The sequence below is a fragment of the Tinamus guttatus genome, unplaced genomic scaffold (assembly GCF_059628265.1).
Source record: "Tinamus guttatus ecotype Peru unplaced genomic scaffold, ASM5962826v1 Tinamus_guttatus_pri_ptg000674l, whole genome shotgun sequence".
NCBI lineage: Eukaryota > Metazoa > Chordata > Aves > Tinamiformes > Tinamidae > Tinamus > Tinamus guttatus.
In genome coordinates this window covers 4,055,889-4,083,386 of record NW_028289208.1, presented here as the reverse complement: position 1 = coordinate 4,083,386, position 27,498 = coordinate 4,055,889, and the positions used below count along the sequence as shown (strand labels likewise).

At 55.5% G+C, this 27,498-nt stretch overlaps 2 protein-coding genes and 1 non-coding gene across 3 annotated transcripts in view; 1 reads left to right on the top strand and 2 right to left on the bottom strand.

Moving 5' to 3' along the window:
- Window positions 1-9,481, bottom strand: part of VAC14 (VAC14 component of PIKFYVE complex) — a 56,550-nt gene extending 47,069 nt beyond the window's left edge. Inside the window, exons 1-7 of the mRNA XM_088536488.1 lie at window positions 9,373-9,481; window positions 6,981-7,131; window positions 4,627-4,794; window positions 4,042-4,104; window positions 2,272-2,379; window positions 1,427-1,536; window positions 229-335 (exon numbers count right to left, since the gene is read on the bottom strand). Coding sequence (XP_088392614.1) covers window positions 229-335; window positions 1,427-1,536; window positions 2,272-2,379; window positions 4,042-4,104; window positions 4,627-4,794; window positions 6,981-7,131; window positions 9,373-9,476 — 811 coding nt within the window. The 5' untranslated portion in view covers window positions 9,477-9,481. The remainder of the gene's footprint in view (window positions 1-228; window positions 336-1,426; window positions 1,537-2,271; window positions 2,380-4,041; window positions 4,105-4,626; window positions 4,795-6,980; window positions 7,132-9,372) is intronic.
- Window positions 8,104-8,174, top strand: TRNAG-GCC (transfer RNA glycine (anticodon GCC)). Its single transcript has one exon. It is a non-coding gene; the product is annotated as a tRNA-Gly (tRNA).
- A 303-nt stretch (window positions 9,482-9,784) lies between the features above and the next one.
- HYDIN (HYDIN axonemal central pair apparatus protein) overlaps window positions 9,785-27,498 on the bottom strand; it is a 118,203-nt gene continuing 100,489 nt past the window's right edge. Inside the window, exons 61-85 of the mRNA XM_088536502.1 lie at window positions 26,674-26,866; window positions 26,111-26,228; window positions 25,567-25,827; window positions 24,996-25,138; window positions 24,511-24,723; window positions 23,259-23,419; window positions 22,758-22,870; window positions 21,342-21,588; window positions 20,447-20,659; window positions 19,912-20,050; window positions 19,400-19,565; window positions 18,518-18,665; window positions 17,790-17,997; window positions 17,348-17,569; window positions 16,600-16,769; window positions 15,718-15,916; window positions 15,422-15,580; window positions 14,178-14,458; window positions 13,548-13,767; window positions 13,140-13,352; window positions 12,516-12,679; window positions 12,110-12,260; window positions 11,548-11,778; window positions 10,762-10,986; window positions 9,785-10,267 (exon numbers count right to left, since the gene is read on the bottom strand). Of these exons, the coding sequence (XP_088392628.1) occupies window positions 9,785-10,267; window positions 10,762-10,986; window positions 11,548-11,778; window positions 12,110-12,260; window positions 12,516-12,679; window positions 13,140-13,352; window positions 13,548-13,767; window positions 14,178-14,458; window positions 15,422-15,580; window positions 15,718-15,916; window positions 16,600-16,769; window positions 17,348-17,569; window positions 17,790-17,997; window positions 18,518-18,665; window positions 19,400-19,565; window positions 19,912-20,050; window positions 20,447-20,659; window positions 21,342-21,588; window positions 22,758-22,870; window positions 23,259-23,419; window positions 24,511-24,723; window positions 24,996-25,138; window positions 25,567-25,827; window positions 26,111-26,228; window positions 26,674-26,866 (5,041 nt within the window). The remainder of the gene's footprint in view (window positions 10,268-10,761; window positions 10,987-11,547; window positions 11,779-12,109; window positions 12,261-12,515; window positions 12,680-13,139; window positions 13,353-13,547; window positions 13,768-14,177; window positions 14,459-15,421; window positions 15,581-15,717; window positions 15,917-16,599; window positions 16,770-17,347; window positions 17,570-17,789; window positions 17,998-18,517; window positions 18,666-19,399; window positions 19,566-19,911; window positions 20,051-20,446; window positions 20,660-21,341; window positions 21,589-22,757; window positions 22,871-23,258; window positions 23,420-24,510; window positions 24,724-24,995; window positions 25,139-25,566; window positions 25,828-26,110; window positions 26,229-26,673; window positions 26,867-27,498) is intronic.

Genomic DNA, 27,498 nt, shown 5'->3' with positions numbered 1-27,498 from the left:
TACGCGACACAGGGATGTGCCTGAGCAGCATCCCTTGAGATACGGGCCCCGCAGCGCCCGCCACGGGCACGGCGGCCCCAGAGCACCCCTGCGAGCGCCGGCACCTCCAGCGGCTTCTTGAGACGCGAGGAAGCTGCACGTTACCAGCGAAGCCTGGGCCTGAGCCTATGGCTGCCTCCAGCGACACGGACACAGAAGCTACAGTGCTCTCCGCAGCTGCGCACTCACCAGAGGCCTGGCAGTGGATCACCAGGATATTGGCCATCTCTGCAAACTTCACGCTGGAGGGGTTCTTCTTGATCTCCTTGAGAAACTCCCCGAGAGCGACCTCGCACCTGGAGAGAGGCAGGAGAGCCGGTGAGCGCTCCTCTGCCCTGGGAGGAGAGGGTAGAGAGCAGCCTGCTCCGCGCGCCCGAGGCGGCAGCGCCGCTCAGCGCGATGCACACGCAGCGTGTGCACACTCGTCGCGCTGTCCCCATCTCCCCCGGCCTGCAGGGAAGGCTGCACACTCCTCGTCACCCACTTAGCAAACGTGGCCTCTACGCAGGGCCAGGAAGAGTGAGGCGGATGCAGTGCCGTTGTCCCCCGTTTGTCACAGCTCTCCAGTTTGCTCTGCCCAAAGCAGAGGCTGCAGATCCTACAGGGCACCCCAGCAAATGCCAGCCTCGCCCTGGCCCTAGCTGAGGGACAGGTTGTGGAGCAAAGGCAAGAAGTGAGCATGTGTGCTAGAGTGGAGGACACGGGGGGATAGGGCCAGCGGGGTGGAGGGGCTCAGACAACCCCTCACGCTTTGCAGAGCACCTTCCTGGACATGCGTGTGGACCGGCAAACACCGCAGCAGGGAGGATTCAGCAGGGCCCGGCACCAGCACTGGCCTAACCCAGTCTCTCCACTCGTGCCCTGCAGAACAGGTCCTGTCACTCCCTCCCTGCGCGTGGAGCCAAGGCGCTCTGATCCCACGGAGAGCGCCCAACCCCCTTCCTGCTTTTCTAAACGCCTCTCAGCTTGGGAATGCAGCACTGGATCTCAACAGCAAGCTACATTTCTGGCTTCTCCTTCGCCACGCTCGGGACCCTCTGGTTTGGTGCTGCTCTCACGCAGAGAGGCCGGGCGCTCCGAGTGTTCTCCGAGCTCCCGGAGCTCGTGTCCCACCCTGGAAAGGCACGTCAGCCTCTAGCGCTCCGACCCAGCGAGCAAGGGCTGGGGAGGTCGTGAGTGAACAGAGCCAGAAGGGCTGCTTTGTGCCATGGCATCAGCAGCCCCCGCCAAAAACACCTGGACAAGAGGCCCTTGACAAGGACACTCGGATCCACCAGCCAAGCAGTTCCATCGCTCTGCCTCCCTCCACATGTGCTTTTGCTGCAGAGTTATAAAATTGTAAACAAACAAAGAAAGCGATTGACATCTGGCCTAGCTCCGTACTCACATTTTCCGTATCTCTTTGCTGTTGTCTCCCAAGATCTGGAAAAGCCCATCTAGGATTTCTGGCAGGTAATCCAAGAGGTTAATGTCAGGCACGGACTCTAAGACCAGGATCTAACTCAGGGAAGGCATAAAGAATAGGATGGGTGAGTTTCAAGGAAGCTAACTAACATAACCAGCACAAATCTGAGGAACTGAGAGTACTGAGAAAAAGCGAGGCATTCAAAATTGAGTTACAGGAGTGAGGCCATCCTTAGTCTGTAGAGTTGATACATTCCCAGTCATAGGCAACTGCCTACCACCTATAAACCATCTAGCTTCTCCCTCTATAAAACAGGGCAGGGATCAGGAACAACCACAGTCCTGAATGGCTGCAGGAGACTGCACAGACACAAGAGGCCCCATCTCTCCCCCACACCCTGGTCTTTGTAGGAACAAAAAGCTCTTGCCTTGCAGAGAAACAGGGAGATATCTCTTGGAGATATCTTGTCTCCTTGAGAGTGGCATCTCTCCACTGCAGCTGGGTTTTCAGCACTACCTCAGTCTTTCGCCCTGAAAGCAAGTAGCCTGGCATTGCTCCTTGGGAGACTCTAACCTCTGGACCACATTTATATAAGCAGGGTTGTGACCGTATTTTGTTACCTTGATGTTCAAAGCCCTGAAGCAGGCAGGCAGAAGTGCAATAAGATGCAGTCACAGCAACAGTGAGGTGACAGGGACTTGGTATTTTAGAGAAATAAGTGAAATGAAAAGTCTGCTGGAATAAACAGCCCAGACACAGGGTGCTGACAGACTAGAGCCTCTGGAGAGCGTGGGCTGGCAGACGCGCGCGGCGCCACGTGCACCTACCCAGGAGATGATGAACTGGCGGGCGTACTGGTTGTTGGAGTAAATCCTCTCGCGCAGCAGCGGGATGAAGCTGACCAGGTCGAACTGGTTACTCTCCGTCACGATGTCCTGCAGAACCCAAGCAGAGAGTGTCAGAAGGGCCATCCAGCACGAGGGGCACCCAGCAACTCATCACCTCCACCCTGCCTTTCCCAAGCCACATGACTCCACATCTGGAGTACTGGGTCCAATTCTGGGCCCCACAGCACAAGAGGGATGTGGAGCTGCTGGAGAGAGTCCAGCTACAAGGACGATCAGGGGCCTGGAACATCTGCCCTATGAGGAGAGACTGAAGGAGCTGGGCCTGTTCAGCCTGGAGAAGAGAAGGCTGAGAGGGGACCTGAGCAGTGTCTAGAAGTACCTCAAGGGAGGCAGTGAGGAGGATGGTGCTGGTCTCTTTTCACTGGTGGCCACCAACAGAACTAGAGGAAACGGCCAGAAACTAAAGCACCAAAAGTTCCACAGGAACTTAAGGAAAAAAATCTTGACAGTGAGGGTGCCAGAGCACTGGAACAGGCTGCCCAGAGAGGTTGTGGAGTCTCCTTCTCTGGAGATCTTCCAAACTCGCTTGGACGCAGTCCCGTGCCACGTGTTCTAGGTGACCCTGCGTGTGCAGGGGGTTGGACTAGATGATCTCTAGAGGTCCCTTCCAACCTTAAGCATTCTGTGATTCATTCTATGATTCTATGACAGGAAAATGGTCACAGGCAGCTGACACGGGGGTCTGCCAGAGCGCAGCGACTTCTCCAGGCTGCTGGTTCCTGGGGTTTGGTCAGGCTGTGAGAAAGCAAGAGCCGCCGCGGCAGTGAGGGGCACCGCGCCGCACGCACACAGGAGGCTTCTGCTTCCATGAGCTCCTGGACAGGAGTGTGGCAGCTCCCCGGGTTCACGTGCCACTGGCGCGTTGCACACTTGGCCAAACAGCTTGGATGCAATGACACGCGGCAGAGCGCCCTGGCCGTCCTTTAAAGCTCTCCCACATGCAGGGTGGATGTCGCTGCGCAGCTAAGCGGCTCACTCCAGAGCTGTGGAGAAGATTCCCTGCTCCGCAGAGGGTCTCCCAGCAGGAAGATTTGCAGCAGGCTGCGCAGAGACTGCGCAACGGTTCTGCTAACCAGCAGCAGGGCAGAACGCCCGTTACCTCCATGGGACAGGAAGGAAACCGGGACGTCTGCACAAGCAAAAACTTCCAGACAGACAGAAGAGGAAGTGGAACTGATGGCACCACCCAGAGCAGCAGCTCTGCTCATCACAGAGCAGCTCAACTCACTTCTCTTGGTTGCTTTTTTACGCAAGGGAGAGGAGGAAGGAAAGCAAGGAGGAGGCAAAAGAAGCAGTTCTCATGCCTGGGGTGGGGACCCAATCCCGCTCCGATGGGAAACTTGGCTCCCCATATAGCTGGCTCCCAAGAACTAAACGCACACATCGCATTGCAAACCCCTCGAACCATCTGCCTGAGATGGCCACCAAATTCTCTCAGCCATCAAACTCAAGCTAGAGAGGCTATGGCCAGCGAGAAAAAAACACGGTCTGAGAGCAGCCAGAGGACCAAGCTGGGAGGGTCTTAGCAGCTGCAACCTCAGGCACGTCTCAGAAACGTGGCCAACACACATGTGTCAAGAAGGGCACAGGTGAACGTGGGTGCTGCATGTCCATGTCCGCACCCCAGTGCCCGACCCTGCAGAGCGTCACGGCCTGTCCCATGGTGCTCAGCTATAGGTGGGAAAGTACCTTGAGCAGTCGATCCAGGAGCTCCGAGCCGCTTTTGACGTTTGGGTCTGGATCAGCAGCCAGCTACGAAGAGCAGAAACAAGAGTCATTAGAGGAGTGGGTCCCAGGGCGAGTTCATCTCTACAGCCGAGCTGAGCTCCTCGCAGGCCCAGGGACTGCTGCTTTAGCTTGACGTTACAGGGAGGGAAACTGAGAGAAGTCCCTTCAGCTGCAACGCCTCATTAGCCTCCAGGACGCTCCCTGGAGGGGTTTCCTCATGGGGAATGAGGCGCTCACCACCTTCCCCGGCCTGGCAGGCTTTCACGTGCCAGCAGCCGCATTCTCAGCTGACTGAAAAACAAGTTTCTAGGAAGGGGCTGCAGAGGCAGCCACACGCAGACACGGTCCTGACCTTACACAGCCCAGAAAGCTGTAGTGCTGCAGAGACACCTGAGTTACAGTAGTTCTATCAGACGAGTTTCCTAGCCCCACTAAACAAGGAGGAAAAACACATCTCGGAGATGAAGATGGATAACAGCGTTTCCTATCGCTGAGCCAGCCTCAGAGCTCTAGAACTGCACGGGCAAAGAACGAGATGGCTCTTACCTTGCTGAGGCCATCAAAGAGCACGTTGAAGTGGGGGAGGACAGAGCCCCTGGCCACCTTGACAATGTTATAGAGGGCCTCGCACGCGTAGTACCGCAGCCGGCTATCAGCGTCGTTGAAGCACGTCAGCACCGGCTCAATCAGCTCCTTCAGGTAGAGCCCTGAGTCCTGGCGGGACACAACGAGCCTGGTGAGGTCACAGCAGCGTCGCGGGACCGATGCCCACAAGCAGAGGTGGATGAATTTACACCAAGAACAGGCCAACACCACGCACGTAGCCTCTGTTTCAGTTCAAGCCTGCTGCTGAATTGCATCCCAGGTTATTAACCCTTCCTGCCTAATTCACTGGTAACACGTGCTCTGATTTCATTACTCGGGTATGGTGGCAGTTAGGTGGGCAAGCTGAGAACTGTTTCAAGTAATTACTCCCACAGCACATGGGTGATTCTGGTTCCCAGGGATGTGCAAGTCTGTGCAGTTGTATCAAGTACTTCAGCTACCTGCTCCAAGCACCTTCGAAAGCGAGAGGGGCTTTTTGCAAAGAGAGTCGTTCACCCGCACTGGAGGGAAGCCCACAGAGATACCTGGTCCTGCCTCCTCCTCCCCTCTGCAGACCGCTGGCAAAGCCAAGAGCCGCCAGCAGCTGCTCATCACACAGGATTTACGTGATGGGGCAGCTGGTTTAAGTTAGGCAAAGCAGCACGCAGAGCACTGTGCACGTCCAAGCATGGCAGCACGAAGGTCACACACGTTTGGGAGAACAGCAGCAGCACCCAAAGGGCCTTCCGGCCTCTCTGGCTCCAGAAACAGCAGCTGAAACCACAGGAGAACAGGCGGGTTCCGTGCGTGCAGCTCCCTAAGGACAAGCAGCTACGACAGCCCAGGCAGTTAAGCCAAGCACGGCCTGTGAGATGAAGCTTGTTCTCTTGCCTGGTGAAAGAGCCACATGAGGCAGACCCTGACCCTGCCCACAAGCAAACGTGTTCACCAAAGAGCCCTCCCTCCTCCCCAAAAGACTTTTGTTTAGGGATTTGCCAGCAGAACAGGAGTTTCACATAGACATGGGTGGAGGCAGCGGCACTTGGTTTGTTTTGCAGTTAATAAAACCTGCTTTGGGGAAACAGGCACCATTTACTAAGCACCCGGCAAAAAAATCAGTATGAACATCAACAACGGCCACGCTACCAGACTAAAGACTAAAAAAAAGACTGATAAAACTTCCAGTTTTATCTGTGTTCCTCAAGGCCACCAAGAGCTACTCCTCCCTCCCGTGGAGGCGCAGGGCCTGCCCAGGCCAGGCTGTGCAGGAGGTGGAGGGGGGTCACTGCAGTCTGCACCTCTGGGGGCGAAGGCAGAACCGGGCACTGCTCATGCAGGAAAGGCACCTAAAGCAAGGCCTGAAAACACCCATTCCAGCTCACCGTGACGCTCACTGGAATGGAATGAAGTGGATTAAAATCTACCCTGGCTCTTCCAACAAGGGCGGTCTGCTCTTCCCAAGCTCTGTTTTTCCTGATATATATCCTGTTTCCTACCAAAATCACTCTGATCTTTGCACGTGCTTTTGAAGATCAACCCCGGGGTTTAATTCAAAGGCCTGACAGAGCCGTTCACCCCACGCTGCCCTCAACAGGAAGCTGGATGTCTGGCCTAGCCCTCGAGGCAACTCACGGAGCTCGTTCTTTTTAACGAGGGGGAAGATTATGGCCCTGAATCGGGATGGGAATCAGGCATTTTCCCTCTGTGTGTGCGGGGTACAAGGGACATGTGTAAAACGCCTCCGCAATTGGACCGAGCGACCCAGGCGTCCAGCGAGCCCAAGGGATCAGCAAGTCTTTCCTGCTAAGTCCTAAAGAAAGTTGTCAGAAAGGCAAAGCAGTCTCACACTCATGACCACCTCGTGTCCAGCCCCTGCCAAAAGCAGGGCCGCATGCAGAGGGGAGACTATGTCAGCACTCCTCAGCTGACAAAACTATTTGCCCTTTGCACTTCCAAAGAGGTATAAAATGGGAACAGACATCAAACAGGCCTGGGGTTAAACAGGAAGAGAGCTCAGCAGCAGCACCACCAAGGACCCCTCGAAACACAGCGCTGGGCAGAGGTAAACGGATGCGCTTGGACCATTTCTGCGCAGCATTTCTGTGAGCCAGGCTAGGCCAAGCCCTGCGCCGAGAGGACAAGGCCACGCGGGGAGCTTGCCAACACCCCCTCACACGATGCAGCACAAGATGCAGCTCTCACACGTGGAAGGAGGGCAGTCCACGGAGCCCTGGAGCAGCCAGCGCGTGTCCGCTGGCCCTGCAGGAACAGCCGCTCTTCTGCTGCAACGCGCGCGCAAGGACGCCCGCTCCTACCTTGCCCAGCGCGATGGAGCAGGCGGCCAGGCCGATGAGCCCCCCTTTCCGGCTGTGAGGGTGCTGGGAAAGCGCAAACTCCTGTGACAGGATCTGGATCACGTGTTTGATCTGCGACGTGTTGTTCTGAGCCACAAACTCTCGCACCAGCCTGTGGAAGAAAGAGGAAAGCAAAAGGCAACTTCAGACTCCAGCGGATGCAAATGCCTGGGCCCGAAGCCCAGTTCGGCCAGGCAGGTCGCCTTCCTTGGGGCAGATCCCTGCTTTCCTCATCCAAGAAAATTCCCTAGTCTCTGCAATAGGGAGTTTGAGTTTTGGCTCTGCCAAATGTCAAAATACAAAACGATGCTAGAACAGGTAATGCTCAAGCAACCCACAAATTAAACTTTCCTGTGCCATGGAAGAGCTGTCCTCACCTATCCTTCTGTTTAACGGCAGCTACCCATGCACAAGCTGCTCCCAAACGTTTGGAAGGAGCGCGGGGAAGGGGCTGTACCCGCAGTTGCAGCCACATTCGCAGTTTGGGAACCTGCAGCCCCAAAAAACCTGGAGTCCCAGCTTAGTTCAATACAGGCACTGCAGGACCCACCTCACAGGGTGCAGGATGGATGGTGCAGGGTGGATGCCTTGGCTGAAGAATTTAGGCTCAGGACAAACCCACAGCATCTCCCATGTTGGAATCCTTCATCTCTGGAAGGTCCCGACCTACCCAGGTTTGACCCCACCTTCCCTTCTCGATCTGCTCACCCTTCTGCACCCTGAGGGCTGGCAGGGACACCACGATGGCCACGCCACAGCCTCCGCTTCCCCGCCACCCTGCCGTCCCCTGCATGGTGGAACAGGTTGCTCCGGCACAGGGCCAGGCCAGCAAGCGTCCTTCGTCCGGGACAATCTGGCCGCATCATCGGCTGCATCAGCAAGTCCTCGATCGCGTGCAGAGCCGAGGACGAGGCTGCTGCAGCCCGGGCAGGGGCAGCTGCCACTAGCTTGCTCCCACGGCTGCTGTCAAGGCCGAAGTGCCGGGGGGACGGGCAGGGTCTGTCCCAGGAGCCACCGGTGCTTCCATGGGAGCTGCTCCGGTGCGGCCGCCGAGGCAGCTGTGCACCAAAGCCCCACAGCTGCAGCATTGGTGGTTCAGTGGTAGAATTCTCGCCTGCCACGCGGGAGGCCCGGGTTCGATTCCCGGCCAATGCAGGAGTGTGTTTTTCCCCTTTTTTTTGGGTCTCCGTGCAAGAGGCACGCACACAGGTCCTAACTCTTAGGGAATGCATTAATTCTAGGCAAAGGCGTGAAAGTTTCTCACGCTTAACTCCGTACATTTCTTGCTTCGCCCCTGTGCTTAGCTCGGGCGGTTCACGCAGTGTTTGCCGTGGCAGCGAGTCCACGGGCTCTCCTCGGGCACTGCCAAAGCTCTGCCCAGGCGCGTGGAGCCGCGGCAGGGACACTGGGAAACATCGCACTGCCCTCCCCGAGGTGGACATCGCTGGCCAGTCACCCCTCTACAGCCCAGGTCCGTGAACTCGCTTCCCTGCGGGATGATGAGGAGCTCTGCTCCCGCTCTGCTTGGAGCAAAGCGATTCCTTGCACCCCCAGCCAGAAGCCGGCCCTGACCACAGCCCGAGCCGCTCTCGGGAGCTGCCGTTTCCATCGGCTTTGCTCTCCCCGCGTCCTGCCGCGGCACGAGGCTCGGGCAGGGGGGCCGCACGCCGAGCTCCGGCAGCGCAGGCCACGAACGGGGTCTTTTCTCCGAATGGGAACAACCTTATGCGCCGCCCTCATCGGCTAAAGGGCAGGGGAAAGGCTCATCCAGCGAGGCAGAGTGCCCCGGAGCACCACAGGGTGCCCGCGTCTCTGGGAGCTGGTCCTGCAGCAGCAGCCAGGATGGAGGAGACACCTCAGGCGAGCGGGAGCAAATCCCGCCAGGAGACACGGGAGCAGCGTGCGTCTGGGACTGCTGGACGCTGAACTAAACCCGCGCGGCTGCGGAAGGGCTTCCTCCTGCACTGCCTCCTTCTCGTGCTCTCCTCATAGAGGGTTTTCAGGGATTCCCCCGCCGCGAAGCGCCAGCCCCGGAGAGGAAGCGCTGGGAGGCAGGACCGCGCGCAGCAGCGCAGGGCTCGGCTGCCCCGAGCCCGCGGGGAAACCATCGCGCCGGGGCCAACGGAGCCGCCGCGCAGGGGAAGCGGCCGAGCCGCGGGCACCGCGCGGCCGCCGGGGGTCCTGGGGGCGCGGGAACACGCGCGGGCAGCGCCGCGACCTCGCGACAGCCGCACGGACCCGCGCGGTCCCGCGCCGCCCGCCCCGGGCCCTCGGAGCCCCCCCAGCGCCCCGGGCTCCCCGCGGCACCCCTCGCCCCCGGGGCCGCGCGCAGGCCCCCGCGGCCGCCGCTCACTTCTCGATCTCGAGCGCCGCCACCTTCCTCTTCTCGTACAACTTGTCGTTGAGCGCCCGCACCACGCTGGGCGCCAGCGGCGCCAGGTCCCGCTCCGCGTTCATGGCGCCGCCGCTCGCTCCGCTACCGCGACCGGTAGCGCTGCCGGTGCCGCCGGCGCCGCGGCCGGGCGCCCCCGCGGCGCCCGGGTCAGCCCGCGCCGCCCCGCCCCGCCTCCCCGCGCAGCGCCCCCCGCGGCCCGGAGGAGCCGCCGCCTCCGCCCAGCCCGGCCCGTGAAGCCCGAGCGGGGCAAAGCACCCTCCGCCACCACCGCCCCCAGCAAGGAGCCACCAACTCGCTCAACGCCGCTGCCAGGGCCATGTTGTCAATAAACACGGGGGGGACACAAGGCCGGGGCTGCGCGGCGCCCGGCTCAGCGCTCGGGGGTGACGCCGCGCAGGTAGTAGACCCAGGAGACGGCGGTGGGGCCCGCCCGCGCGCACGACACCACGAGGCGGCTGGTGACGGGCGCGCGGCTGCCGCCCGGGCTGCCCTCAAAGGAGACGGTGATGAAGATGCTCTTCTTGGGGCGCAGGGTCTCGGTGGCGCGCACGGTGAACGCCGGGTTCTCCACGTCGTAGCGGAAGGTCACATGCTCCAAGAAGACGTTTTTGAAGGGGATGGAGGTGCTGGAGCCCGCACGGATCTGGAAGGGGCCCTGCGGCTTGGGCGGGATGGCGAGGCCGAAGAGCGGGATGCTGTAGTCCCCACCAAGCGGCGAGGAGACCAGCAGCATCGCCCGCGTCTCGCCCAGCTGGCTCGGCTCGTGGGTCACCTCCACGCTCACCTCCGAGCCCCCCACGCTGGCCGGGGCCACGCTGAGGGTCTTCTCTGCTTGGAAATCCGCGCAGTCGATCTGCACGGGGGACAGAGAAGACGATAATGGGGGTCACCAAAGCAGATGCGGCCCCAGTGCCCCACGGCACACAACACCCTGGCTCCAGCCACACTGCTCCCATTCCCACCCTTAGGCAGGCATCCATGATGAGTGGCCCTATGGACACCCAAATGTTCCCCCTAGAGACAACTCTGCAACCCAAACCATGGGTGACCTTAAGCCCTAGGGTACTTCTGGCCGTAACCTCGAAGTCCAAGCTCCAAAGGACTTGCAACAGCAGCTCCAACAAGGACATCAGAGAGGGATGCACAGGCCAGCAGGGGACAGGCTCAGTTGTGGTGGGACGAGCCTTGTGCTCCCACTCATTAGACCAGGTCAAATTGGAGGGGCAGGAGCTCCCAAAGGAACATGGTGACACCAACAAGATGAGCTACCTCCCACCCCTGCTGCCCCACAGGGCTCCTTCTCTCCTGCAAGGGCTAGGGGGAGCGTGCGGGGTGGCCTGGGGGCACCTGAAGGACATAGTCTGTTTTCTGCCGGATGTAGTTGATGAACTTGGCAGTCATGGTCTGGTTAGAGCCCAGCGCGGTGCAGAAGTAGAGTGGCTTCTCGGGCCTGCTGGCGGTGGCTTTCAGGTTCAGATCATAGTAGAAGGAGCCCAAGTCGCTGCTCTGGAGCACCAGGTGCCCAGTGCTCTCCCCAACTTTCAAGGGCTGGTACTCAAAGACAAGACTCGTCTGAGAGGAAGAGATAGAAGAGCCGCTGGGTCAGGCGGAGAGGGGGAGGCAGGGCCTGGGACAGGGGGACGCAGGATGGCAGCCCACCACTCAGTTACTCCAGTTAGCAGAGCAGAGCTAGGCCGTAGCTGGGGGACAATTTACTCGGGGACTGTCCTGAGCAAGCAAGAGCCCTCCAGCACTATCCCAGCAGCTTCCCAGCCTAAAGTATCTTCACCCATGACCCCCACATTGAGGAGCTGAAATATCATCCCTGCACTTTACTTGCACACTGTATCTCCAATCCAACACACTCTAAGGGTCCTAATAGCTCTGCAGCTTCTTGCCATCTGCCACATCTGAGTTTCAGAGTGGACAGGCTGGCATTCCAGCAGCCTTCCTCAGGAAATCAAGGTGAAATTCCCAACTCCAGCCAACGTATTCATGTGAGAGCTATCACCCTTGAAAAGCAGCCCCATATAGAGCATGGAGGGCACCACCCAAAAAGCAAGACCCTCAAAAAGCACCTGCTCCCTCAAAAGCTGCAGGAAGTACAGAGTGTCGGACAAGCTTTGTACCCACCTCTGACAAAGCAGGGACAGTGACCTGCGCAGGAATGCTGATGTCGGGCACTTTGCAATCCATGGTAAATGTCACCGGTACGGACAGAGGGTTGCCCACCCTGATGGACGAGGACACGCTCTCCCGAATAGGGGCGACCAGTTCGATAGTGCTGATGGGGCCTGAAGCTGTAGCCTTGAAAGTGACCAAGTAGAACAAGTATTCCTCGGTCACCTCGTTGAGGAAGGTCACCTAAATCAGAGCAAAAGGGAAGGACGAGTCACTGCACACATAAAAACATCCTGGCCGTGTTCAGCCAGCTGAAAGAGCCTCTAGCTCAGCACCCTTTCCCCAAGGACAACTGCGAGCAGCCACCTAGGAAGAGCTCAAGGCCAGGTCTCTCCCAGACCATCAGTAACAGCACGAAAGGGCTATGCAGAGAGCAGATGCCTTCTCCTTGGTACCCCCTGGGATCTACAGCTCCACAGGTGGGCACACAGAGGTATGAGAAGAGACATGCGGCTTCTTTTCTCAGGGAGGAAGCAGCTCCGTGAAGGACCCCAAGCCTGGTGTCCACATTTACCATGGTGTTGAAGAGCCCTTCCTTGTACGAGAGGAACGTGAGCTTGTAGTCCTTCTGGCTGGAGCCAGGCACATCAATGTACTCCAGCCCCTGCAGCACAGAGCTGCTCTCCAGCTTTTCTGGCTTGAGTATGTCCACGACCACGAGGAACCTACAGGTGAGGAGTTTGTGGTCAACAAGACGCCCATAAGACAATATCATACGGGGTAACAACACACTCTCACCCTCCGTGTCTGAGGGAATCAGCTCTGACAAACCCTGGAGAAGAGCTGTCCACAAGGGGTATTTTCAAGGCAATACATGGCCAGACAAGGACAAGGACAGTGAAAGCTTAGAGCTTCCAGGTGGAGGAAGGCCCTTCCATGCACTGCTGCACGGTGACATGAGACTCCTGGCCCTGGCTCACCTTTGCGGTCTGTTCAGCCAGTTGCAGACGGGGATGAGCTCCGTGTAGGAAGTCCTGCATGGTACCTCCCGGAAAATAGAGCCCGAACACTTTGGTGCCTCAGCAGTGCCCTGCAGGAGGTACTGCAAGCCTGTCCCGTCTGGTAACGGGAAGAAGATGGAGCCCTAGAGAGAAGGAAGAAACCTAGTGAGCTTTCCTGGCCCCTCCTGCTGCCTGCAGAAGGACTCTAGGCAGCATCAGGGTCCAGCTCCAGCTGAACTGGCCGTACCCAAGGCTTGGGGAGCCCACAGAGCTCAGCACAGAGGTCTCTGAGCCACCAGGGCTGCCCAGGCAGGGAGGAGGAGATGCACAGAACAAACTTCACTTCTCGGAGCCTTGGACAACCTGGCTTTTTAGGTTAGCTCCTCCAATATATCTAGCTGGCAGTGCCAACTGCCCACGTGCCCATCCCTATGCTGAACCTCTAGCCACCAAGAAATCCAGTTGCCATGAATTTATCCAGCACAGGATAAATTCAGGTTAGAGGAGACCTCCGAAGGTCACTGAGGCCAGCCTCCTGCTTGAAGCAGGGTCACCTAAGAGGCTAACATTGCAAGCACCAGCATGGTGGTGCAGCTTATGCACCTGATGTTTCTTGTTCTCGGAGGTCATGGTGAGGGGTTTGTAAGTGATTTCGTAGGGCTTGTTTTGTTGACTGGCATCTAGATGGAAAAGCTCAGGCCCTTCCCAGTGTTGCCCTTCGATGACGGGATGCATGGTCCAGGCCTCGTTGCTCGGGTTGGACAGGAGGATGGTCTGGCTCTGCTTCTCGCGCACGTCACATGTGAAATTCAGTGTCTGCAACAGAGGAGCACAAAGGTCTTACCAAGCTCATGGGACCGGTACCTCCTCATCTGCTTGTAGAGATGTGGAGGGAAGGGAGGCAGAACCGGGGAAAGCTGGAAAAAGGCTTGGACTGGTTCTGTGCCAAGCCCCGTAACAACGGTGGTGAGGGTGGCGGGGAAGGACTCGTCCCAGCTCTGCTCCCGTTACCTCTTTGGGGGCCGAGACCTCCACGCAGCATCCCGAAAGTGTAAGCCGGAGCAGCTCACTGCCCTGGATCACGCACTTCAGCCCATCGTACTGGATAGCCTGGCCTGGCTTGGAGGGGTGGAAGGTCACAAGGAAAGGGATATCCATCCCTGGGGAGATGTAACCCTTCGCGGGGCTGATGGAGAAATATGGCTTAAAGCTCTTGGTGTCCCACTTAAACCTTGTAAAGGAAAGCACAAGGACAGAAAGGATTAACAACTGGAAGGCTGCAAACGCAGCGTGCTGCCTGCTAAGGGCTTCACGTTGGGCAAGAGTAGCTGCACGTGGTTGCAAACAAGCATTTGGATATAGCCCCCTGCTAACTGCCAGGGCTGGGCTGCCAAGCCCCTGAGCAGGCCTGTGGCACTGGGTGTCCCCAGCGCAGTGTGACTTGGGTGAGGAGCCCAGGAACACGCAGCGCAGCAGCGCTGGCCGTGGCAGGCTCAGCATCCCTGCAAGGCTCTGCCAGCTGCTCCCTTCCAGCCTCATGCCCAGGAGGGCAAAGGAGATGGAAACAACTGCATGGGCAACCACAGCCCCATCCCTGCCCCCAGCTCGCAGGCCCTCCCGGAGGGCCGGGTTTTGCACTACCTGACTCCTATGTCGCCTGTGTTCTGCATGAGGATGCGCTGGCAAGTGCGGCTGTGCTGCAGCACCGCTCCAAAGTTGACGTATTCGCGGTCCAGGTTCACGTCGATGCCCTGGCAGGAGCCCTGCACCAGGAAGAGGGAGCGCACCAGGCCGTAGCACTCCAGCACCACCTCTTCACTGAACGGCAGGACGCGGCACTTCGGGGAGAAGATCACCTCCACTTTACAGGTATCTCCTTTGGGCTTCAGGCTTATTTCAGTGGTGGGGTTCAAGCAAAGAACCTGCTCAAAGAAATAAACAGAGGCGACTTCACCTGGCAACCGAGCTGTGAATCCTTCTGAGCTAGAGTTAGAGGAGATTTTTCCAGTTATGCTAGATTCACTCCTGTTCTGTCTCCACCAGCATTACTCCAATCTCACTCCAGCTCTGATATTCCTCCCTAGGTAACAAGGATGTTCTTTTGTAAGATCTGGCCATGGGGAGCTGGACTGTCTCTTCCAAAGTCACTTCATGTATGCTCCAAGAGAGTGGTAACTCCACGGGTCTAGAATATACAGCTGCAAACTAACGTAGAGGTTAAAAACACATCAGAGGAATTATTCTTTCTTTAAGAGCCTAAAGTGAGAAGTGAGTCCTGGCACCTACCTCATGTGAGACATATACATTGCAAATACCTACTGGTAGCTCGTTAGTCGGCAGAACATGCAACTATAATTAACTGTAATTAAACCAATCCAGTCCCATTTGGTGGCAAACATTACATAAAGCACCACACAATGTATTTCTGCAGGTGAAAGAAGAAATCTTGAAGCTGAGAGTAATCATCTTTTCTATTGATCAATTAAACATTAAAACATATTCTTCTTTAACCCTTTGGAATTTAACCCTTAGAAATCTTTGATTACTAGTACCCAGAAGAGGGAAAAAAAGTTCTCCAGAAAAGGCTTTGGGCTATTTTTACATGAGGGAATACTGATATATTGCATAGAGGGGCACTGATCAGCACTTTATTTCTCACACACTGACTGCTATGTCCATGAAGCCAGAAACCCAATCCTGGGATCTCTGGGCAATTTCAGTTCAATGAACAAGTAGTTCTGGAGGTGTCCATGAGAACACATGATCTGCCTGTGCCCCAAGAGCTCTGGATCTGCTCCGGCGTGGAGCTTTGTAGTCATAGCCTTCTAGACTGAAGATGTTGCTCTGGGCAAAGCTCAGAGGAGCTCCCAAGGGAGAGGCCTTACCCCAGGCTCCTGCAGCTCCGGCGCAGTGTATATGAAACTGAGCTTGAAAGCGAGAGGGGCACCACTGTTGTTTGCTATGGTGACAGCCTTCCTCACTGTCTGTCCAATGGAGAGGGCTCCCAACTTCACCACCTTTCTTTGTGGCTCCACAACATCAACCTGAGTATGAAGTGAAAGAGGACTCAGGTGGTAGAGGACAAAACGTGGCAGACTAGGGAAGAGAGATGAGGAAAACAAGGGCGAAAGCCATGTTGTCTGGCTGACACCTGGAGATTTAGGAGTGGGTTTGGTCTCACCTTCATTTCTGTGCCCCTTCCTCGGACTTCAACAGTCTGTTGGGAAAGGCCATTGATTTCGAAAGGGACAAGCTCATGGTAGGACACAGCCTCTCTGGGGTAGAAAGTGATGGGCACCTCCACGGTCCCTCCCGGGGCCAGCATGTAGCCTGGGCACTCCACCTCCAGGTGCGCCGTGCTGCTGAACAGGCAGCTCAAGCTGGGAGAAAGCAGAGCAGAGGAACAGGGGGGTCACAAGGCTGCGTGCCTGGCGGGCAACACCGGGTCTGCCGGGGTTTCCACCGTCCTCTCGCTGCATCCTCAGGCACTGGCTGTGGCCAGGGTCTGTTATCGTGGGAGCTGGGGCCCTCCAGCACAGCAGATAGAGGGGAATAGTCTGAACAGGTCCCTCCCTTGTGTGAACAGCACTCGGGGAAGTGAATGCTTCTCCTTGGCAAAGGAAAACTCAAATCAGTTTTTGACAGAACAGCTGGGGCATGGGAGGCTTTTATTAGTGGAAAACACCTTATAACCTCAAAGATGGCCAGGCAGGCTGCCCATGCTCAGCATGCCGGGTGGGATGAGGAGACCTGTGCTGAACTCCCTGCCCCGTGATAACTGCCCTGTGGTATCCAAGCCAGGCTCTTCTGGGCTTCGCTCAAACTCAGAGGACTGGATGGCAGCACGATGCAGCCTGCCTGGCTCGTCTGAGCTGCCAAACCCTGCCACATAATACAGCCAAATGCGGGGCGGGCACGTGGCTGGCACAGGGGGCCCGGAGCCGCGCGGTCACCGCAGCGAGCGCCAGGGTGGGCGGCCGGGACACAACCCCGCTCCCTCACTGGCAGCATGGAGAGCCCTGCTCGCCACGAGGGCACGGAGCTGCCATCGGAGCCGGCTCACCTGACATCCGTGTCGGCCTTGTTAGTGATGACGAGGTTCCGCTGGGCTGGTGGCATCCCGGCCTGGTAGACAAAGCAGGTCCCAAAATTGAGCTTGGTGAAGGAGAAGCAGACAGTGGGCACCACCACGGTAGCCAGCAACACGCAGACGAATTTGGGCCCCTTGCTGATCTGGGGTGGGGGAAAAAGACACAGTGAGCCAGGGAAAGAGGTATGAGTGGCACCCAGGGCAGGAACTGAATACTAGAGAGGGCTGAAGGAGGGGATGGGGGACGGCTGACTGTAGTGACAATAAGGGAGAACCAAAGAACCCCAGAAAGGTGCCAAAGGAGCCTAGAACAGCACCAGACAGTGAAATGCTCAGGCTGAGGGGGTAAGATTTTAGGAGAGTGACAGCCCGACGCTTAGAGCTGCCGTATGCTGGCAGGGCCTCGGTGAGCTGCGGGACCTGGTTCAGCAGGGTCTGGAAGAGAGGAACAGGCCCTTCCCACCATGCATCTAGGGTCCTCCTCAAGCTAGGGGCACAAGGAGGCTGAGGGACATGTCCTGCTTCAAAGCCAGCAGGCCTGGGCCAGCACTTGCTGCAGCTGCAGTTCAGGAGCCGTCAGGCTCTTCAGCTGGGTGGCAGGAGCCTCTCTGCTGAGAGCCTTGGGCTCTTCAGGGACACAGCTCCTGCCTTTCTGCAACCTCCTGCTGCCCAGCTGGAGAGGGGGAAGGAAAGGGCACGGTCCGAAGCGCTGGTCCCTCACCTGCAGCGTCAGCGCCACGTTCTTCACGGCGCACATCTTCCGCGGGTGGAACGTCAGCAGAGCCTCTGCTTTCCCCTCGGCCTCCACAGTGCCCGTCTGAGGGGTAATGCTTAGGAACTGCTTCTGTGCTGGGGGGCCACAGAATTCCCAGGAGAAGGTGAAGCTCAGCTTCCCGGTATTGCTGATGGTGAAGATGTTTTGAATGTTTTCATTGAGCTCCACCTGTGGGAAGGCAGCAATAGGGACTAGTGGTTACAGCACCTGGGAAGCACCAGCCAGGATCTTCTACCATCAGCTAATGACTTGCTGTGGAGAGTGGATTCTACACATAAATGAGGGAAAATGTCCTCTCCTGTTCAATTATATTTGCTGAGCTTTAAACTCAGGCTTGGTCTTGCAGGGTTCCTTGGGACAAGCGGTTCGGGGAAGCAGCGCCGCTCACCTTCCTGAAGTTAATGATGTTGATCTCCTGGGCACTGAGCTCAGCGACACAGCCCTCTCTGTCCTCAAACCTCACACACATGTTCATGCTATAGGCGGTGGCCTTGATGTTCAAGGAGAGGGGCTGGGGCTTCCTCTTGACATCACATATGAGGCTGAAGGCCACCTCTCCTTCCAGGAATGGTAGGAAGGAGATGGTGATGGGACACCTGGGGAGAGAAGACCTTACTGCTCAGTTCACTGCTTCTTACAGCTTTCCTGGCCTCATATTGGCGAGGCATCAGGCCTGGGAGAAACCAGAAGCAGCACCCCGCTGTACTGCTGCCTTCCACCGTGGAGCAAGTCCTGCTATGAGCAGACTTAGGCCTGACTACTACACTAAGCAATGAAGTGATACCAGGTGAATGGGAGCACAGCTTACACACATGGAGCTGTGGGTTTGGGAAATCAAACACAACAAAAACATGCTGTTGTCATCAAAATCAGAAGCTCTAACCCTGGATTTCTCCAGGAAGAGGGCCGAGAAGGCCAGATTACCTAGACACAGCTATTGTACAGAGACAGCAGCAATGGAACCACGTCCCCCTTTGGGAAAAGGATTAAGCAAGACAAAAGCTACTGCTGAGAGTCCCCTGGTGACTGCAGAGAGGACCCCCTCCACAGGAGACCCGACGGGGCGACGTCCAGCGCCTGGGAACGTGGCTGCGAGCTCGCAGCGGAGCCCGGTACCTGGAAAGGGCTGCCACGGAGCCTTCCCGGGGCTCCACGGCCAAGCAGGCGTTGCAGGCCTCGGGGAAGAAGGAGCTTTCTCTGAATGCGAAGCTGAAGGCCTCCTTTTCGCTGTTGATTATGTGGATCGTCTGGTACATCTCGTGCCCTGGGGCAAGGAGAGGGCATCAGCTGAAAACCCTCAGTTTCTCTGGCAACCAGGCCACAGCACACAGCACCTTCCTGCCAGCCAGCTGAGCCTGGCAGGCAGTTTGCACGGAGCAGGACACGGACACACAGCCTGTGACCGGGGCCCGTCCGCCGGGGCGGCTCCACCACTCCCAGCTGCGCACACTGAGCTGGAATCCAACTGCCCGGCTTTCCGGGATGAACGAGCTGTGAAGTCTGGCATGTTTTAGAAGATGATTCAAAGAAACCATCCTCAAAAGGCCTAACCCCACAATAGTTTTGCCTCTGCAAGAAGTGAGATGCTGCCTAGCTGGTCAGGATCCCCCAGGGATTCTTCAGGTGAAGGCTTTTGGTGGCAGCGGAAGGACCACTGTCTTCAAGGACATCACTTCCAGGACAGGGCAGACCCCATTTCCAAGATCCCTGTGCTCTACACCACCAGACAGTGACACGGGGACTCTGCCAGACTGCAGTGGCTCAAAGTGGCTCACAGGCACACACGCTTTGGTCCTCTCCAGGATCCTCTGCCCTCTCCACAGCTCTTCCCTTGGAAACAGCCCCAGCTACATGCCTTCCTCCCTTCCTCTCCCTCGAGTGCTGACCAATCTGCTCTCAAGTGCTCATTCCCACTTCCAGCTTCCTCTTTAGAGCCTGCCAGAATGACAGGGCTGCTGGGGGAGGACGTATCTGCAGCGCCCTCCCTGCACTACTCACCGACTAACAGCGAGTGGAAGTTCAGGTGGGACCTGTCCAGAGACACGAGTGGGTCAGTGGCATGGCCCACCAGCAGGAACGGGATCGAAACGCTCTGCTCGGGGATTGTAAAGAGCCAGAATGATTCTGTGATGTCCAGGTGCTGAGGGATGAATTCAAACTTGATCTGGGGGAGAAAGAGGCAAATGAGAGGGAGCTGTAGCCCAAAACAGGAGTAAAGTGAGGGGGATGTAACAGAGAAACCCCAGAGTAGCTCCATCTTATCTCCATCTGAGAAAAGCTCAGAGCTGCCAGCTCTGAGAGATCTCTGTGCCACTAACAGCCCAAACACATCAGAAGTGGCACAGCAGGAGAACAGTTTTCATATTCTGCCAGGTCGTTACTCTGTAGTCAAAGGTTTCCTCAGGCCTTTGGCTAAAGCTGGCCTGGGGTGCCCCAAGAAGTGCAGATGCAGCAAGTGTCAGTGTGACACACATGTAAACTGGACCCGCCTTTGCCTTTTTGGTACCCACCTCTGCTTTCTTCTCTGGCAGGATCTGACCTCTCTCTGTGAGGCAGGAGAAAGCTGGCTGCTCTTTTGGTGCTTCAGGGTCTTGGCAAGTCCACTGGAAGGAATATGTGGAGCTGGTTGGGTTCATAAGCATGAAGGCCCTGGGCACACAAAGGAGAGATGACTTCTGAGGTGGGATGAGATATCAACGCTGCCCTGTAGCACCCATCAGGCCCTGGCAGTCCCGGCCGTGATCTGGGAGGGGTTGTCAGGCATGGGCAGACAACACTTGGAGCACGGATGTTTCCTCTGCATCTTAGGAACCCTGCTTGCCAGCTGCTCTTCTTGAAGGAAGGGACAAAGAGAGCAAAAATGGCCAACTGGTCTTCACTGACCAGCTTGTTCCAGCCTCAAAACAGGCTGGTGGCCAAGTGGCAGCAGCTTACGGACAAGGTACAGCTACATTTTGGGGGCTTGGAAGAGGAGCTAGAAAGGTCTCTGATTAAGAGGGAGGTGATCAGGTAACTACTGACAGGAGAAACGATGTCCACACTTACCTGCTGTTCCTGCTACACACTCCAACTGCTGAAAACTCAATCACTCTTGTTTTGGGATCTAACATTGTCCCCTTCGGTCCCCGCAAGTCTGGGTTGCGTCTGTTTGCAGTGATGTAGTCAGAGTCTTCCAGTTCGAAGTGGCAATGTGGCAGCAGGCTTCTCCCCCTCACCACCACTTCTGGGCCCTTCTGGTTTGGCTTCAGATTAGGAATGCTAGGAAGAAAGGGACCAGTATTAGCTGGGCTATTCCAGCCAGCCAGTTCTTACCAACTCACAGAGCAAGCAGTGTTGCATTCTCACTCAGTGCAAGCATTGATCAAACTCCCCATCACAGAGGTAGCAGAGGCGGAACAGCAGAAACAGAGATATTTGCCTATCCAGAGAGCAGAAGCAGCCCATCAGTTTTTATATATATAAGGATACTGTGCTAGTCAGATAAGGAGGAATCACTAGGGACTAGCTGGCCCCTTGACAACCTTTGAGCATCTTCCAGTCCAGATTTTGCAGCCTGTGGGCAACCTTGAACACATCTCCAAACACCAGTGTCTAAAGATCTACACCTCATGGGGCTGGAGGGATTCCCCAAAGCTGCCCAGAGATGATTCGAGTCACAGCTCTCCACAGATAGGGCACAGAAGAGACTCTGGAGTTATCTTCCACCCTTCTGAAAAAAAGCCTTTGTAAAAATGCCGCAGAGGGGGGTTAATATTTCATAAAACGTCTTTTCCCAGTGTCTCTGTACCAGCTTCTACCAAGCCAGATGATCCTTTCCATCTGCTTCCGTGCATTGGTTGTTTCTGCTGGTCTCTCCAGGTCTGCGTTTGCACCCAGCTGGATCATGGGCTGCTCACGCGCAGTGCGAGTCTAGAAGTGACCCATCCTCAGCATCCCCTACCTGCAGAGCATGCAGCTCTCAAACTCCCCCACGTCCACCGGAGAGAATTTCATCTGGAAGAGCTGCTCCTGACCGGCAGGGATGGTGCCGCTGCAGGGCTCTACGGCGAACTGCGGCCTGGTGTCCACGGTGCTCAAGGAGGAGCAGGGAGAGGAGGAGAGCCGCTGCGGAGCGCAGCTGGGCTGGCTGGAACAACGGCTGGTCTGGAGCTTCACACACACCCCAGACACGGACGAGCGGAGGTCTCCTGTGGCGAGGAACAAGTTTGTGGGACATGCTTCCAAGAAAGAAACTCTCTGCTCTCACCACCTTTCCCTCCTGCTTAAGGAGAGAGAAGGGAAGCTGGGGTGTACCTGGCCTAAAGCTGCTGGCAGGAAACCTCTCCAACCAAATGCTTTCAGCAGGACGATTCCCACAGAGGAACAGTAAGAGCTGGCGGGTCACTTACTGCTTTCTAAATCCCAGAAAGTCTTCGGGATAGGTGGAAAAGTGAGGACAGACACCAAGGAGAACTGGGGTGTGTCTGGGGGACACAAATCTACGGAAGCAGCCAGGAGAGACTCAGAGAACTGCTTATTTCAAAAGCTACCATGGAACATCACTGTGCAAGAGGCGTGGGTGAAGGGCAGGAAGCCTATGTTAATATAACAAATGAGCTCAGGAGTGCAGCTCCCACTGGGAGGGAGTTAAACATGGTCAGGACTGGGCTGGACTCTTCCTTCTTGATCCACCAGGTCAAGAAGGATATCAGGATGCCTGTGCTGGGAAGCGCGAGGGATGACAGACCTCCTCATTCCTATTTCTGCTGAGAAGTTTTAGAGACACAGCCTTGACTCCCCTCAGGAAACAGCTGTGCTCCCATGTGCTCAGACACAACCGCACTACTGCAAATTTAATGAGTCACTCCCCAGCCACCAAGAGCACCAAGAGCATCTCAGCTTGCAGCAAACCCTGCTGTGACGGTCAGGAAGGTTAATTTTAGACAGTGACTTTGCACTTGCACTGGCCTGAGGAACCGCCCGCAGGCAGTGACTGCAGGGCAGCTGATGCACAGTAACTCATTCCACCACGGCGCTCTCTGCCCTGCTTTTCCCAGTCCCTGAGACTTCCCAGGCAGATGTCCTGATGCTCCAGGTCTTGACCTACTGCCTGGCTCTGCCCCGAGCTAGGTTTGAGCTCAGCCTGGCTCTGCTCCTGTGCCAAGCACTAGCATCAGAGATGGTCTGAGAGGAAGAGAGGTGCAAGGAGGAAGGCTGCAGCTGAAGTTTGGAAGGTGTTGATGGTGCTGGAGGCCTGGACGACTGAGAAGAGGCAATTTCCTGCTCTGGGATGAACTGGCTGGTCTTTTCCTCGAGCGCTCAGCAGCTGGCTGAAACCCCAGGCAACCCCAGGTAGCACACAGAGGCAGTGCCTTACTTTCAGGACTGGTGAGGAACAGTTCCCCAGTAGAGCTGACTGCTCTTTTATCCTCCACGTCTGCCATCCAGGCGTATTCCAGGGCCACATTCCCTGTGTTCAACAGTGGGAAGCTACAAAACAATAGGACAGGAGAAAAAAAGAAAATAATAATAATATTAAAAACATGCTATAAATGCTGAACAAGCAGAGAAATAACATTGTAGTGTGGGCTCCTGGCACTCCTTCCTTTGGGGAAGGACAGACTCCTCAGCATAAACAGCTGTGCTGTGTCCAGGTTGCTGCCCTGAGCTGCCTGGAGACAAAATATTTACAATGTTTGGGAGCTAGGAGGGTCCAGACATGCTGCCATGTGGCATATTCCAGCCTTGTTCCTCAGTTAAACATTATTTGATTGCAAGCTTCTCCTCAAAGATAGGCTCTAGCAACAGGCACTGCAGAGTGCAGCATGGCTCTGGCCGCAGACCTGAGTCTCCCGGGACAAAGGTATCCGCCACTCACGTGAATGTCCTTGTCTGGAAGAGCAAGGTGTCCTTGAACTGAATCGTGTCTGTATCCAGCTTGAACTCGGCGTAATCCACGACAGCGCTGAGGTGAAGTTCCACCTCGCGGCCGCTTTCTTCCTGGACAGTATGTGCTGGTTCTGGGTCTGTCTCAATCACCTCCAAGGGGAACAGAGAAGACCCACTGAGCAGAGCCCGGAAGGCCACACCGAGTTAGGAGTCCTTTGGGTCAGATACTGGGAGCGAGGAAGGACTGCTCCCGTTTATTTCCTTGGAAGACAAAATCTGACCATTGCTCCCTCTCAACCAAAGCCAGGGTGAAGCATGAGCAATGGGGAATGCACCCGTGGGGAGCGTGACTGGGTGCCAGTCCATGTGCTCCAACCCTGGAGAGCCTCTGATCTTTTTCCTTCCTGCCCAGAACAGATCCACCAGGCCTCTAAATTTGGATTAAGCTCCCCTGATGGAGCTCTGTAGATGGAGAAGTCCCACAACATATAAGGCTCAAAAGCACCTTTTTCGTTTTGTGCTAGAAAAAGGTTATTCTCTGATGTAATCTTTGCAGCACTATCCACATTGGGGCAGACAGGCGTTTTGGGATGAGAATGAACTCACTAAGAAAGTCTCTGATTGCTGGTGCCCTGATGGAGATACTATGTGATGGAATCAGCTGATAAGACTCCTATATGACTGCCACAAAATACCTGGGCATAACGAGATCTCCCCCGTGACACAGGAATCCCAACTGAAATGTGAGGTATCCTGCAGGGAGAGCTCACCCACAACGTGCCAGCACACGAGCCAGCATACACAGAAAGGAGCTAGTGTCGTCCTTCACCTCAAAACAAGCACACTGCTTTTAACTCCTCTTTGGTGGAAAAACAAACAAACAAACAAAAAACCCCACTGAATCAGATGAAGAGATTTCAGCACTAATTAAATCACCTTAGGAATCTTGAAATGTGACCTGCCATACAACACTGGCTGCAACACTTTCAGCACTGCTTTTGGCTGATACCAACAGCTCGCACCTGACTCCAGCATCTTTTGTAGAAAGACTTTGCATCTCAATGGATATCAGGTGGCCATGTATCCAACTCTTCCCTGTAATGCTCTGCTGGTTAAACTCACTGATAGATTAAATTTCAGCAGGAAACAAGATGTGCTTAGCCAAGCAGAGAAGGTGACCAGCTGCCACGGGCACCTCTGTTCTTGCAGCCTACATTAGCACTTGCTCTTTTGCTTCTTACCTTCTTCTTGACAGGCCGCATGGTGCCCCTCGTGGCATCCACCCACTTGACAGTGTGCAGGCGGTCATCCCAGTCAGGAACCTGCTCTGCTGGCAGCTGGAAGGCGATCCTAGCCACCTTACACTTCACAGGCAGCTTTTGGAAGGTGACTGCAACGTCTGATTTCAAGGTCACGGTGATGTCCTTGGCACAGCCAGCATGGAGGTGTCCCACCTACAGAGGACCAGGCACTCAGTAACAAACTGGAATCACTAGCAAGGACATGACTGGCAGCAGAGGGATTGATACAGTGAACAACTTTGCCAGAAATTCTTCACTTTGGTATTTATCTAAGGTAAATTCAGGACGTCTGTCACCTAAGCTTATTTACAAGCCGGATAAGGGTGGTCTTTACTTCCCAAAATAATCCCTGAACCAACAGGGAAAGCATCTGTAGGGACAGGACTGAGGAAGGAACCGGGGTTCATTGAGCTGCCCACACGAACCTGAGGGGAGAAGTGGAATGGGCTGCTTGCCAGCCACTCGAACCGCATCGCCTCCACGGTGCTGTGGTTGGTGATCGTGAAGGTCACCTGGTAGGGCGCCCCAACGTGACAGCCCCCAAACTGGATGTGATCCGCTCTGGCAGCTGTTAAGAATGAGAGCAAGGGATCTCAGTGTGCAGTCATGTCCATCCGTCCCCCTCATCCACACAGACACATTCTGTTCATAGCCCCACGCCTTCCTTCCTCTGGAAGATGCAGTTGTTCATCTCTCCCTCTGCACATAGGAGGTGCCAATGACTACCAGAGTCAGGTTGGTGACAATGCAGCCCTCGGTGTGCACAGGACATGCCTTCTCACATATAGTCTTCATCTCCCTAGGATGGGCTGACAAATGCTTTTCCCTTAACACAGGATTTTCTGCCCTGTTTTCTCAAGTGTGGCTGTTCTGCAACCTGCAAAAGGCAGCAGGCCTCTATTGACTGAGGCTGGGCCCATCTGCACTGGCACAGGACAAATATAACCATGTATTTTCCTCTTCCTTACCCCATCTCAACAGCTGCTCTTCTCTTACCCTCAATTAGGTCTTCCTCCAGATTGCTTTCTGTGTCCTCCTCATTGCTATCTGCCACTAGCCCATGGATGTTATCGAGCGTGAAGTCATCCTGGTAGCCTTCACCCACCAGCTGAATGTTGGTCTCCTCATAAGGGTTGTCCACTATGGACAGGCGGATCCTCCCTTCCACACGCTGGGTCAGGTTGGGTGTGAAAAGCACATCAAACTCTGCAGACTCCTCGTTATGCAGCAGCAGGGAAGCTGTGTGAGGCTTCCTCCCTGCAAGGCAGTGGAAGCCAGGGACAAGTGATCCAGCCATATGGAAGAAATATTCCCATGGGGCATAAGAGGAGAAATATGTTGAAATCCAGCTGCTCTAAACCCAGATTCTCCCAGCAATGGCTCCAGACTCTGCACCTATGTTAACAAGACTATGATGACACCGAGCTTGTTGTTGCTAAAGTATCTGAACTGAGACACACGTTTGCCCCACACATTTTGGCAGGACACACATCTCCCCACTCTGGATGATCTAAGCACGCTTCATGGTTAATACATGTACCTTCTCCAGCAGAGTCTGCGTTGCAGTCCTTTGTGTCTGAAGCCTGGTAGATGCAGTGCGTGGTGGGCCTGGCTTTCAGGGAGAAAACGCCCTCTTCATCCAACAGATCTATCAGCACCTGAGCAAAGGGAACACAGAGCATGACTGTGCTGGTGTGGATATGGGACACTATGAATCAACAGCGTACTGGCTGCTGGTCCACTGGGAACCCAACACTTCATTTCAAACAGAAACTCTGAGCATGAAGTTTATACAAAAACAGACATTAAAAAATGTGTTTGAAGGCAATGGAACAGAACGTAATTAACACACAACCATTTGGGACAGAAAGTATTAAAAAGTAATGAATAAAATGTAATTAAACCACAGCTGAGTTCAGTTAGAACGCAGTGAAATGTCATCAACTAAAATGTAACACGTGCCCCCCAGGAGAACCAAAAGGCAACTGCACACACAGTGCAGCAACACCTCCGTGCAGCTCTACCATGTTCTGCAGGGCATTTCCCTCATTGGCGAGGACTTGTTCCCTCATGGCACGGAGCACTCCCCAGGCAGGTCCTCACCTGCACGGGGATGATGCCACTGTTCTGGAGGATCAGGGGGAGTTTCTCCGAATCACCCAGCAGCAGCTTCTTAAAGAGCAGCAGAGGGTTCCCCTGCTTGTTGTGAAGGACTGGGCGCAGGATGGTCACCCGGGGCAGATTCCCATCGCCGCTGATGGTGAACGTCAGACTTTGTGGCTTAAACACTGCAGAGCTGCAGGAGGGGCAGAGACAAAACTGTTATAGCTGGAGCAAAGCCCTTTCCCATGGGGCAGGCAACAGAGAAGGTGCTGCCCACAGGGTGCTCCTTGGCTGGCACAGCAGCACGCACTCTTGCACCCGCCACACAGCTCCCCTTCTCCCTTCCACTCAAATTAGGGTCATTCACAAGAGTTCAAATAATTTGCTTTGGAGAGACTGTGCCTTCCAAAGTAACAGTTACAAATTATTTTGCTTCAGTCAAAATTTCACTTAGACCCATCGAAATTCAGTGATTTATGAATTTGAGGAGAGCTGGTTAGAGGCACTGAACACAACAGAGGACTGTCCCAAGTCTATATCCAAGACCATCAGATATGATCTTCTCATCTTAACACAAAAAAGGTGGAAATAATCTAGCCTAGACAAGGTGGAAATAACAAAGTGGCTTCATCCAACCTTTTGCCCTTGGAGAGCCCCAATTCAGCTGTTTCATAACTCCAAGTTTTTTTTCCTGATTCACTCCCTTCTGATCGGCTACCCAATGTTAAGCTGTGTTCATAGTTACTCAAACAGACTAAACTATGACTCATATTCTTCTATGTTATAGCTAGGAGTTACTGCTTCCTGTATTATCTAATGCTAAAT